Source organism: Rattus rattus, chromosome 17 (genome assembly GCF_011064425.1).
Source record: "Rattus rattus isolate New Zealand chromosome 17, Rrattus_CSIRO_v1, whole genome shotgun sequence".
NCBI classification, from domain to species: Eukaryota; Metazoa; Chordata; class Mammalia; order Rodentia; family Muridae; genus Rattus; species Rattus rattus.
Window position 1 is genome coordinate 29,638,272 of NC_046170.1, and position 12,614 is coordinate 29,650,885.

At 44.4% G+C, this 12,614-nt stretch overlaps 1 protein-coding gene across 1 annotated transcript in view; it reads left to right on the forward strand.

The window, feature by feature from the left end:
• Positions 1–11,063, forward strand: part of Phlpp2 (PH domain and leucine rich repeat protein phosphatase 2) — a 70,123-nt gene extending 59,060 nt beyond the window's left edge. Inside the window, 3 exon segments of the mRNA XM_032888081.1 lie at positions 521–715; positions 1,412–1,643; positions 6,218–11,063. Coding sequence (XP_032743972.1) covers positions 521–715; positions 1,412–1,643; positions 6,218–7,372 — 1,582 coding nt within the window. The 3' untranslated portion in view covers positions 7,373–11,063.
• The last annotated feature ends 1,551 nt before the right edge of the window (positions 11,064–12,614 follow it).

A 12,614-nucleotide genomic window follows, 5' to 3' on the forward strand; every position in this document is an offset into this window, starting at 1 on the left:
TATAGCAAGGCCCAGTCATAAATAGCACTGATTTTCAATTCCCCCAATTGGAGATGATCCTCTGCTCCTGTAGACTTCTCAGAATGGTCCCGCCAAAGCCCATGTCCTATATTAAGTTTTTCTCTATACCTTCTGCCTACACACTGTTCTATGGAGAACAATTCTCCTTGGAGCAAGGGGAATAAACCCAATTTTATCGGCAGGTGTGCTCTAATGATCTTCACTGAGGGACACTGACAAAGTGAGTTCTTAATCTCCATGACCAGAAAAATGTATCTTTCTAGCTTTTGGTAGCACTGCAAAGTTAATATGGACTGCCTATGCATATACCTGAATCTCCTTGCCTTAGGATGTGTCTCTGTCAGTGCTGCCTGACCGTCTCATCTAGGAGCTGCCTTCTTATGGACATAGACTTACCATGATGCCTGTCCATCTTCACCTAATACTTTTGAAAAGGAACTTCTGAAGAAAAATCTTTGCCAGTAATCTCTTGTGATTATGTTTCTCATCTTTGTTCCAGACTCTGTGTGTCTGCTCTGGCTATGGATAACTTTGCAGAGGGCGTGGGGGCTGTGTACGGCATGTTTGATGGGGACAGGAATGAGGAACTCCCCCGTCTGCTGCAGTGTACAATGGCAGACGTGCTTTTGGAAGAGGTACAGCACTCAACAAGTGACACCGTTTTCATGGCCAACACCTTCCTGGTGTCTCACAGGTAAGCAGGTGGGTCGGATAATCCCTAGCTCCACTTGGCTTCTAGAAAGTAAGTCTCAGGAGTGGAAGGGCATTGCTTACAGACCCAGGATCAGAGAGCTGTTCCGCTTCCTGTACCACAGTCTCTTGGCATCAGCAGAGGTGGTAGTCATTCCTCTTTAAAGAACCAGTGGAGTCATCTGCCCACTTTTGCTAAGCATCTGGGAAGGCTAGCACAATACGGAAGTTCTATGCCAGTCTGTGTGTGAACATTTAGGGAAAGAAGGGTATGTGCTTTCCCAAGATTATCCATTAGCTGATAACCTACAGAAGGCCAACAGGCAGATTATGTGTTAGAATAATTACTGTGATTTATCCAACTCTTCTTCCTCATTAGCATAAGACATTAGCATCTAGGAGCTTAGAACCCAGGTGCTTCTCAAAGTGTCCCCAGCCTTCTCAGCATTAGTCCTAGAAACTCGCGCTGCAGTCTGAAGGCTTCACAGGGGGGATATCTGTGGACAGACCCAGGGACAGTGGAGAGAGATACCCCTATTGTGCCATATAACACCCCCAAAAGTCTTTGTGGCCGAGAGTGGTAGGCTAGACTTTTCTCCGCCACCGCCACCATCACAAGTACCTGCCGTGGTTGGATGAGGGTGAGTAGTTCACCATAACACTAGTTGCCATGTCTTCATTTTCTTTTCTTTCTACACAGGAAATTAGGAATGGCTGGCCAGAAGCTAGGTTCCTCTGCTCTCCTGTGCTATATTCGACCTGACACTGCCGACCCAACAAGTAGTTTTAGCTTGACTGTAGCCAATGTTGGCACGTGCCAAGCTGTCCTGTGCCGAGGTGGAAAGCCAGTACCTCTTTCTAAAGTCTTCAGCTTGGAGCATGACCCAGAGGAGGCACAGAGAGTGAAGGACCAGAAAGCTATCATAACAGAGGTATTCTTGCCAATCATGTGCCCTCCCCAGATCTACTGAAAGCTGTTTGAATAGAAGCAGAGAGGGTCTGTTTGCTTCCTCTTGTGACCTTTAAACTATGTCCATCCACTGATAAAGATTTAGTTCATATGGCTTCAGTATCAGTATTAAAAGAAATGTATAGGCTGGTGTGGTGATTCTGTGAATCCCAGCGGTTGGGAAAGGGGAGACAGGTGGGTCTCCAAGGTCAAGTCCAGTCTGGCCTATATAGGGAGTTCTGGACAGCCAGGACCACACAGTGAGACCATGTCTCAGAGTAAAATAAAGCAAAATCTACTGAGCAGTTAGTGACTAGCAAAAAGCAAGAGGGAAAAGCTGTAGGTAGGGGCTGGCAGGTATTGAAGGCTGTGGTCACCTTAGCAGGTCACCAGCTTATCTGGCTTTGCTCTTCTCAATAAACCTGCTGAATGCAGATCTCAGTCTTGTTCCTACACTTACTGCATACATACTGCACACTTACTACACACTTACTGCACACTCTTACTGCACACATACTACACACCTACTGCACACATACTGCGCACTTATTGCACACTTACTGCACACATACTACACACATACTGTACACACTGCACACTTACTACACATACTACACACATATTGCACACCTACTGCACACTTACTGCACACATACTACACACATACTGCACACTTACTGCACACTTACTGCACACTTACTGCACACATACTACACACATACCGCACACCTGCACACTTACTACACATACATACACACATATTGGCACCCACTGCACATACTGCACACATACTACACACATACTGCACACACTTACTGCACACTTACTGCACACTTACTGCACACATACTACACACATACTGCACACACTTACTGCACACTTACTACACATACTACACACATATTGCACACCTACACACATATTGCACACCTACTGCACACTTACTGCACACATACTACACACATACTGCACACTTACTGCACACTTACTACACACACTTACTACACACACTTACTGCACCCATACTGCACACTTACTGCACACTTACTGCACACTTACTGCACACTTACTGCACACACTTACTACACACACTTACTGCACCCATACTGCACACTTACTGCACACATACTGCACATACTTACTGCACACATACTACACACACTTACTGCACACTTACTGCACACACTTACTGCACTTGTGTTGTTCCTTTATGACAAAGTGTTAAGTGGCTATTTATGATATCTCTTTTCAAATAACCTTTGCTTTTGCAGTTAGTGGTTACATACGAAAATTGTTTACTGCAAAAAATCATTCTTGTGCCCATTTTAAATTGGATTGGTATTTTGTTTATGGCTGAATATTAAGAGGTTTCTTTGTGTATTTAGAAAGAAGTCTGTTATTAGATATGTGCTCAACAAATATTCTCAGTCTGAGGTTTATCTTTCCGTTCTCTAAACAGTGCCTTTAGCGTAGCAGTTTGCAGCTTGTTGGTTGTGACCCTTCAGGGGTTGAAAGACCCTTTCACAGGGGTCACCCAAGACCATTGGAAAACACAAATATTCACATTATGATTCATGACAGTAGCAAATTACAGTTATGAAGTAACAACAAAAACAATTTTATGGTTGGGGGTCACCACAACATGAGGAATGGTGTTAAGGGGTTGTAGCATTTAGGAAGTTTGAAAACCACTGCTTTAGCAGAAAGGGGATTTTAATTCTTCTCATTCATTAATTATTGTGTGCACGCATGTTGTGAATTAGGGGTGGACGCACAGCCACAGCCTGCCTTGGGAGGGCAGAGCACTACTTTCTGAAGTCAGTTCTCCCCTCTCTCCTTTATGTGGTTCTAGGGATCCAGCTGGGCGCCTCTGTCTGTTGAGGTCGATCCTGCAGGCCTGAGGCGTGTTTTATTTGTTATATAGTGTTATGTTTTATTTTGTTTCAAGACAAGATCTCACTTTGTAGTTCTGACTGTCCTGGAACTTGCCCTGTAGGCCAGGCTAGCCTCCTGTGTGCTAGAAGTACAGGCTATACCACTACTACCTGGCTCTCCTGAGTAGTTTTCATGACAGATTTTGCCTTCTTTTTGTTTCATAGTGTTAAATCTGAGACTGCACTGACAAACCCAAGATTACTCATGTGTTTGTCTACTTTGTCTTCTAGAAGGTTTATACCTTGTAGAGGCTATGAAATATTTGAGTCTGTAGTCTGTTTTGAATTAGTTTCCAGAAAGCACAAACTCTTGCATCTTTTTTTGTTTTGCTTATGTAATTAAATTTTTTTCAGTCTTTAAAGTTAATTTTCAATTTATTTTTTTGAGAATTTTATACATGGGTATTATACATTATTTCTATTCCTCTTTGTCCTCCTACTTTTCCTGTGTTTTCTCCCCCTCATGACCTCTTCTTCAATCAGTTACCGTTCTACACACACACACACACACACACACACACACACACACACACACACACCCCTCATAACTTGTTTGATGTTGCTTGTGTGTGCGTGTGTGTGTATGACATATGAATATGGGTGTGTAACTCCCTACGGCCATGGTATGTAAGAGAACCACTTTGGGAGTCTATTCTCCTTCCACACGGGTTCTAGGACCCAGCTCAAGTAATCAGACTGCACAGCAAGTGCTCTTCATACTCCTCAGCTCTGAGTCCTGATGGGTTTTGCTTGTTTTGTTTTACTTTTGAGACAGGGTCTGTCTATGTAGTCTTAGCTGTCTTGGAACTCTCTATGTAGACCAGGCTGGCCTTGTACTCCTAGAAATCTGCCTGCTTCTGCCTCTTACTGCTGGGATTAAAAGCAGGAGTCATAGGCCAGGCTTGGGATGGGTTTTTGCTTCATATTGTTTTGTTTTGTCTCTGTCCAGTTATTTCAGAAACTTTCTCTTGTTAAAGAAAGAATGAAAAGTCTTGAGAGATAACTCAGTGGCTAAGAGCACTTGGACTATCATGAGGACTAGACTTTGGATCCCAGCACCAACAAAGACGTGTTAACTTGGGGTTGGGGATTTAGCTCAGTGGTAGAGCGCTTGCCTAGCAAGCACAAGGCCCTGGGTTTGGTCCCAGCTCCGAAAAAAAAAGAAAAGAAAAAAAAAAAAAGACGTGTTAACTCTAGCTTCAGGGGATCTAATGCTTATACCATACACATAGATGTACACACACACACACACACACACACACACACACACACACACACAGGCACAGACACTTAAAAAAATAGAGGGGGAAAGCATCATTTCTCCTTTATCTAAGAGCCTGTTTCTTGGCTATTTTATCAGAGTGGTGCACAAGAACTGTCCACTTTAGATTCTAACCAAGGAAGCACATAGTCAGCTAGTCTCTCACTATGGCTGCTACTGGGAGGACTGGACTAAGAATGCACCACTCAGTCAGGACAAATGGAAGATAAGTGACAACATTTTATTTGACTAGTCTATTTTTACAGAATAACCTGTTCTATAGGCAGTAATGTTTAGATTTTTCTAAGCTTCTGGACAATTGTGAAGTATTTTTATGTTTATTTTAATCATAGACATGTTATTTGCCAAGTACTGTGCCTTCATATTTTAACCTTTATGAAGGAAGTGCTTTTATTTCTATTTTATATAAAGAAAATAAAGTTTAGCATTTGTGCCAAATTCTTATACATATAAAGCCATACATAAAGTCTTCCTTTTACTCAGAGAGTAACTGCAACTGTGAAATCAATATCTTAGAGTTGTTAGAGATTTTGTTTGTTTTTTTGGAAGAGGTAAACGTGTGCAGTGTGTGTCCATTGTTGTCTGCAACCAGAAAGACTCCTTTTCCTCTTGGTTTAAACTCTCAGGTATCTGTTGGATCCATTCGTTCTTCTGAGTTTCAGCAAGACCCCCCTTTTTAGGCTCGGTGACCTTGGGATGCCTTTAATGCTCCAGCATCTAAGATTCTCTGATCCATTTGAAATCTGTTTCGTTCCATTGTGCCGTTAGTGAGTGATCATTTTTAGTGACCCATCTGAGTTGGAAAGCCTCAAGAAAATAATAGTAATGGCAAACTGGTGGCAGTTTGTGTTTGTTTCCAAAACATATCTCTCTGATTAAGGATATGCTGAAGTTTGTCTGTGTTAGAACAAGGATCTTCTGAGGTGGTTCTGCCTGTTAGTTGCTTAATTTTAATTGGATTTGACTTTAATCATCGGTATAATAATGGTATGACATTTTGTTCTAAACTTCTAAACATTTATTTTATGAGTTCAGTTGTACTGCTCCTAGGACAAATAATATCACATATAAACTTGACTTTATTTCACATTCCTGTGGTGGTTTGAGAGGAGCCCCAAGGGCTCACAGATTTGAATGCTTAGTCATCAGGGAGTGACACTGTTTGAGAAGGATTAGGAGGTGTGGCCTTGTCAGAGGAGGTGTGTTCATTGGGAGTGGGCTTTGAGGTTACAAGAAACCATGCAGGCCCTCTTCTCTCCCTAACATTGTGATTTGGAAAAAGCCCCAGTTGTCTATCACTATTGCTTTTTTTTCTTAGACTTTGTGTTTCTTCACCTCTAGGACAACAAGGTGAATGGGGTTACCTGCTGCACCCGGATGCTGGGATGTACATACCTCTACCCCTGGATCCTCCCCAAGCCTCACATATCCTCTACTCCACTTACCATTCAAGATGAATTGCTGATTTTGGGAAACAAAGCACTGTGGGAACACTTGTCCTATCTAGAAGCTGTCAGTGCAGTCCGTCATGTGCAAGACCCATTAGCTGCTGCTAAGAAGCTGTGCACATTAGCACAGAGCTATGGTTGTCAGGACAATGTGGGGGCAATGGTGGTTTATTTGAACATTGGTGAAGAAGGCTGTACCTGTGAAATGCATGGGCTTGCCCTTCCAGGCCCTGTGGGATTTGCTTCAACAGCAACCATCAAGGATGCCCCCAAGCCAACCACTCCCTCCTCTAGCAGTGGGATTGCCTCAGAGCTGAGCAGTGAGGTGTCGACCTCAGAGGTGAGCAGTGAGGTGGGCTCCACGGCGTCTGACGAGCACAACACTGTGGGCCTGGAGATGAACTTGCTTCCCAGGCCTGAGAGGCGCTGTAGTCTGCACCCTGTGCCCTCTGCAGGCACTTTCCAGCGCCAGCCTTCTTGTGCTACCTTTTCCAGCAATCAGTCTGACAATGGACTGGACAGTGACGATGACCAGCCTGTTGAAGGCGTCATAACCAATGGCAGCAGGGTTGAGGTAGAGGTAGACATTCATTGCTGCCGAGGCAGAGAGTCTGAGAACTCCCCTACTCTCCCGAAGAATTCTTCCTACCCCTGTTCAGAGGAACATGCTAGGGGGTTGGGTTTTGGGATCCGAAGACAAAACAGTGTGAATAGTGGTATACTCCTGCCAGTGAACAAAGACAAGATGGAGTTACAGAAGTCCCCCTCCACTTCCTGTTTGTATGGAAAGAAACTCTCCAATGGCTCCATTGTGCCCCTAGAAGACAGCCTGAACCTCATTGAGGTGGCCACAGAAGCACCCAAGAGGAAAACTGGCTATTTTGCTGCCCCCACTCAGCTGGAACCAGAGGATCAATTTGTTGTCCCCCGTGACCTGGAAGACGAAGTGAAGGAGCAAATGAAGCAGCACCAGGAGAGCAGGCCTGAGCCTGAACCCAGGGAAGAGGACCGGACAGAGCCCCTGGAGGAGTTTGATACAGCACTGTGATTGTACCTCGAGTGGACACAGCCTGAGGGAGGGCTGTGTGGTATTGGGGAAGGGATCTTCAGGAGATGTTTGCCTCAGTGTTTCAAATCATAGATGCGTGGAGTAGAATTTGGAGCCAAAAAGTTGAGCACTAGCAGGGTCTGGCTCTTGAGCTCGTACCGTCATCAGTGTTAAACTGCGTATTGAACCTTCCTTGGAGTCCCAGAGTTGCTGGGAGACATCAGATGTTATTCTGTGTCAGTCCTGCCACCTGCCATTAACCCTTTCTCTCCTAGGATCATTTGAGAAATTGCCTACCTGGGCAGGAAAGGGGTTATTTCTGTGGAGGAAGTAACTGCAGGTTGATTCCCTTTACTAATTGCTGCTGACGGATCTCTGTGACAAGAGAAAACACCTTATCTCTCAGACTAACTAGTGGGGTGTGGTGTGACTAGTCACATGGCTTTCCATTCTCTAGGAGAATACAGCCTATCAAATGATGTCTACTGGAGAGACAGAGCCAATCAAGCAGGTGATTTACGTACGTACTGTTATGTGATAAGAGCACTTTTCATTGACTGTGAACCTTTTATTTTTGAATCTGCACTCGGAGCCAATCTTCTTAGAGGCAGCCCAGCTCCTTTGTCCCTAGGTAGAAGTAATTGAGCATTGGAGCCTCTTTGAGGGGACTTGGGAGGGTTCTGGAAATTGATCTGTTGGATGTCAGACTGTGAAAGTTCCTGAAAAACTTGAGGTGGGAGGATTTATTCTGTGGAGAAAGATGGGGAAGGAGTAAGAACTAAGGCTCCTTCCCTCAAGTCAAAAAGAGACTCAGCCCTGGAGAAGCTGACCCCTGCTAGGAACTAGGATCACAAGGCAGGACTTGTAGATTGGCCTCTTTTCCTAAATGTGGTAGAATTGGCAGCCAGCCTCTTGACAGACTGACACTGAATTACAGCAAGTAAATGCAACAGGAGACCAACTAGGAACACATATATAGGCAGACAGATCTCACAAGTTAGGCTTGCTCTTCTCTCTCTCTCTCTCTCTCTCTCTCTCTCTCTCTCTCTCTCTCTCTCTCTCTCTCTCTCTCTCTCTCTCTCAGGATGTTTTCTAGAATGTTGGTAGTGAGCTGAGGGCTCACCCTGCATTGTTTGACACTGTGCCCTTGTGAATACTGCTGATTCCCCTGACATGGTTCAAAGTGCTGGGCTCAACGCAGGGAAGAAAGACTGTTCAACTGGGAGTTGCTAAACTTACAGAAAACCTGTGATTTTTTTTTCACATTCCTCTTAACCCTAGCAAATGACCACTTCTTGTATATTTCTGTTGCTTTTTCCATTAGATTACTTAGGGAGCTAATTCTTATTTATTGATATAAATTTTGGCATTGCTTGATTTTACTCAATGGAAAATTGTGCTTTGAAGTTTTAGAATATTGCACAACTAAAAAAAATAGATTGGAGAAATTTTTAATTTGCTTTGTAGAAACAAATTGTTAAATATGAGATTGAAAGTGTGTATTATTCCTTTGTGTTTGAAGAGAAAGTTTTTGTTTAAAGCAATACTAAAAACCAGACAGATAATTCTGTCTTCAGAGGCCCTGTGCTCATGTGCACACCTGGAGGTAGGGGAGGTGCTGGGGGGGGGGTGTGCTCTGTCCCTCCAGTAGCTGCCTGATATTCAGTCCTCTAGAATCTGAATGTGAACCCTCCAGTCGTCACGAACACTTGACTCCCTCTGTCAGTTACTGGAGAACGTTTCAACTCAGGTGTTTGATTTGAGGTGAGGACACAGTAGCTTCTACAGAGTGTAGGTGTGCTAGAGAGATGAGAAACTGTCTTGCTGCCTTGTTTTTCCACCTTATTTTTATATGGGGAATTGAAAAGGAAAGAATGAAAATGAGAATGAAGGAAAAACACAAGGTGCCGATGGATGCTGGGGCAGCCTCCTCCTCAGCCGAGCCGTTGCACTGAACAGCGGTGGTGATGAAGCCAGGTGTTTGAAGAAGTAGACTTCACTGGTGTGGTCTTAGAAAGGTTGTCCTTTTACATGTGAACTGTTTCCTTGTCCTCTATCTGTTTACCACCCCATTCACTAAAGTCACCTCAAAACTCAGTTCTAGAAGGATCTTGACAAACAGACATACTTACCTCCTGGTTAGTGGAACTCTGGGACAATGTCCTTTGTGATGGTGTTTTCAGGAGTCCTTAGGTTATGTTGAGAAAACTCAGTGTAGGCCAAACCAAAACTGATGGTTCTGTTTTTGTAATTGTCTCTTTCATGTCCTATTATACTCTGTATTAAAAAACAGGGTTAAAAGGCCATAGTCCATTTCCTAAAATGTAATGCGCACCTTGTATCTGTGAGGTGGTCTGTTGGTGTTTTTATCTGAATAGACTGTCAGGTGAATATGACCCCTTCCCGTTACCCAGAGGGTATATTCTCCAGGTGGTCAGAGTGCAGGTTATTTCTTACACAGAGAACCTACCCTCCCTCCATATGATTCTTGACCTCTGCCCTCATCTCCCATTTAATAATTTAAACAAATCTAAGGCCAGGTGTTGTGGCACAGTGGCATACACCTGCAAATTCGCACATGGGAAGTTAAAGCAGGAGGATCAGGAATCGGGGATAGCCTTGGCTACAGAGAGAGTTCAAATCCAGTCTGGTATACATGAGTCCCAGCCTCAAAACCAAGTGCAGGGCGTCTGAAGGAAGAACTCTCGGCTGGTGCTGGTCAGGGGGCACCGGCAGAGTGTCTGTGCCCAGTCAAGGTGTTAACCCAGTGAACAGACAACTGAAAATGACAGTGTTGATAGGAAATAAGGTTCTGGTGCCACCATGGAGTCACGTCATTGACCACTCCTGACCCAAGCGAGGCTTGATTATACTACTGTGGAGTCTACGCGTGCAATAGTCAGTGGCCTCACTCCCCTGGTGGGCAGAGCCGCCTGAGCAGCTCGTGACCTCTGGGTGCTATCACAGTGCGTTAACCAGTGCTGTTTTCCAGGCAGTTAGGCTGGGCTGAACTTCTGAATATCAAACAGTGCTCTTCTTTCTGTGTAGATCTTCAGCAAAAGCAGGTACTTGGAAACCACAGGCTCTCCTTCTCTATCTATTCAATAATTATTAATGAAGAGACCTCCATAAAGGAGCACTTGGCTGTTACTGATAAATGTACCAATTACTAAAGAATCTGTCTCCAAGCCATCCGGTGATGTCCGCAGCGTCACTGTGGAACTAACTGTCTTGTGTTACTTTTTACTTCCCTTTGGGTGGAGCCTTTTAGACCCCCAAGGCGGGCTAATCTTTCCCTCCAGGTGGTGACTTAGCCCGTGGTTGGGCAAGCACTGCTAGGCCGAGGGAGCCAGCTGCATCACATCTGCTCTGTCCGTCAGTCATTTGGGGATCAGCCAATCAGCACTCGCTCCTTATGTCTGACTCTCGTGCACCTCTCCCAGACGCTGTCGGGTTTTCTCACTGTTGCCAGTGGACGTCATCCAAACAGTGGGCTCATATCTTATGGTTTTTGTGCAATCATTGTTGTATCGTAGTCCTAAGACTCATTATAGTGTATTTTTGATATTTTTGAAATGTGTTAAATTTTTTAATTCAATAATAAGAGCCAGAGCATGTTGCAGCAGATCTATTGTTTGTAAAAAATAATAATAAACAATAAATAAAATAAAATGGGATATCTTTTCCATGCCTTTGCTTTGTAAATATTTCATGAAGAATTGCATTTCTATGTATAATTAGGTTCTTTACTAAAAGTATGTTTAGGACTTTTTACTTTAGCGGGGAAAGAACATGGAAGACCTATTTTATGACACCACGAAGCTGTGAGTTAAGACAGCGAATAAAATGCTTTCTTTATTGTTGAGCACCTCATACAGGTATACAAGGAAATACGATCATGGCTGTCCCCCATTTTTGTCCTCCAACTTACCCTCTAAACCTCATTTTGTTTTATAACTTTCTGCTAGGTCCATTACCGCTGCCCATCACGCATGGGTGTGGGCCTGGAATGTGGGAAACCTCCAAAAGGAATGATTCTCCCCCAGTAGGAAAATATGTTTTTTTCTACTAGTCAGCTTTGCGTCCCTCCTTATAACAAAGCATCTGACACAGGCAGTTAGTGAAGAGAAAGATGTTTACCTCACAGGGTTAAGAGCTTACTTGGAAGTTCTAGCAGACTTGTCTCTGGAAGGACACATGGAAGAGTGGAGAAGGAAGGGGTCACCACTCAGCCAGATAGACCTGGTCAGTCCTAGTCATCAGTGGGGTCATGTTTAAGGCAGATTGACCTCATTTTCTAGTTAGGCGCACAGCATCGGCTCAATTCTCAACTGCTCACAGCATCGTGGACAGCAACTGGACTTCCCAGGAGTCCCATCTCTTCAAGCATGCACCACAGCGTGTTCCACAACTATGCTCCCAGTGGTCTAAGACTTCCAGTAGACCTCCCTCCTAAGAGCACCAGGCTCTTATGGGCCAAGGCTCAGTGACAGTGGACTCCTGGAGAATGTAGACCACACCCAATCCATAGCACCATTTTGCTGGAATGGCAACAAGGATGACTCAAGATTCTTTGTAGGTGTTTATGTTTGAAGAAATGTACTTAGGAGGTGAAGGCAGGAGGCTTAGAAGTTCAAAGCCAGCCATGGTTTGAGGCCAGTAAGACACTAAAAGAACCTTGCTACAGGTTGCATAGTTGTCAGATGACGACCGTTAGCTGAGGAAACGGAGCTGCTACAGTGCAGACGTCAGCTGTTGGCAGCACAGAGCTCGGGGCTGGCCAACCCTGGCCAGCATCCTCCGTAAGGGTAAAGTGGGGTATTAAGACTTCAGACTTGGTGAGTGTTGGCTTCCGAGAGACTCGCCATCCAGGTAAGCCTCCAACTCGGTGCTACCTCTGCTCTCACGGAGTGTCTTCTAGACTGGATTTCAAGTAAGATCAGCTACCTCTCAATCCAGGTAAAGGCCATGTTGAAGCCATCTTCTCTTCACCTGGCATCAACATTTAAAAACGTGGCTCCTTGACAGCACACTAAGCTCTTGCGGTGTTGCCAGGCAAGCACTGTACCCTGAGGTACATTACAGGGGCTGAGATGGCACTAGTGGTACTCCCGAGTTTGTTTTCCAATTCCAGTGACGTTCCCTGGTGTCCTAAAGGCCTCAAGGACTTGAGGGGTTTTTTAAGATCTATTTTTCTTTTTAATTATGTGTATGTATGTGTGCGTATGTGCACGTGTGTCTG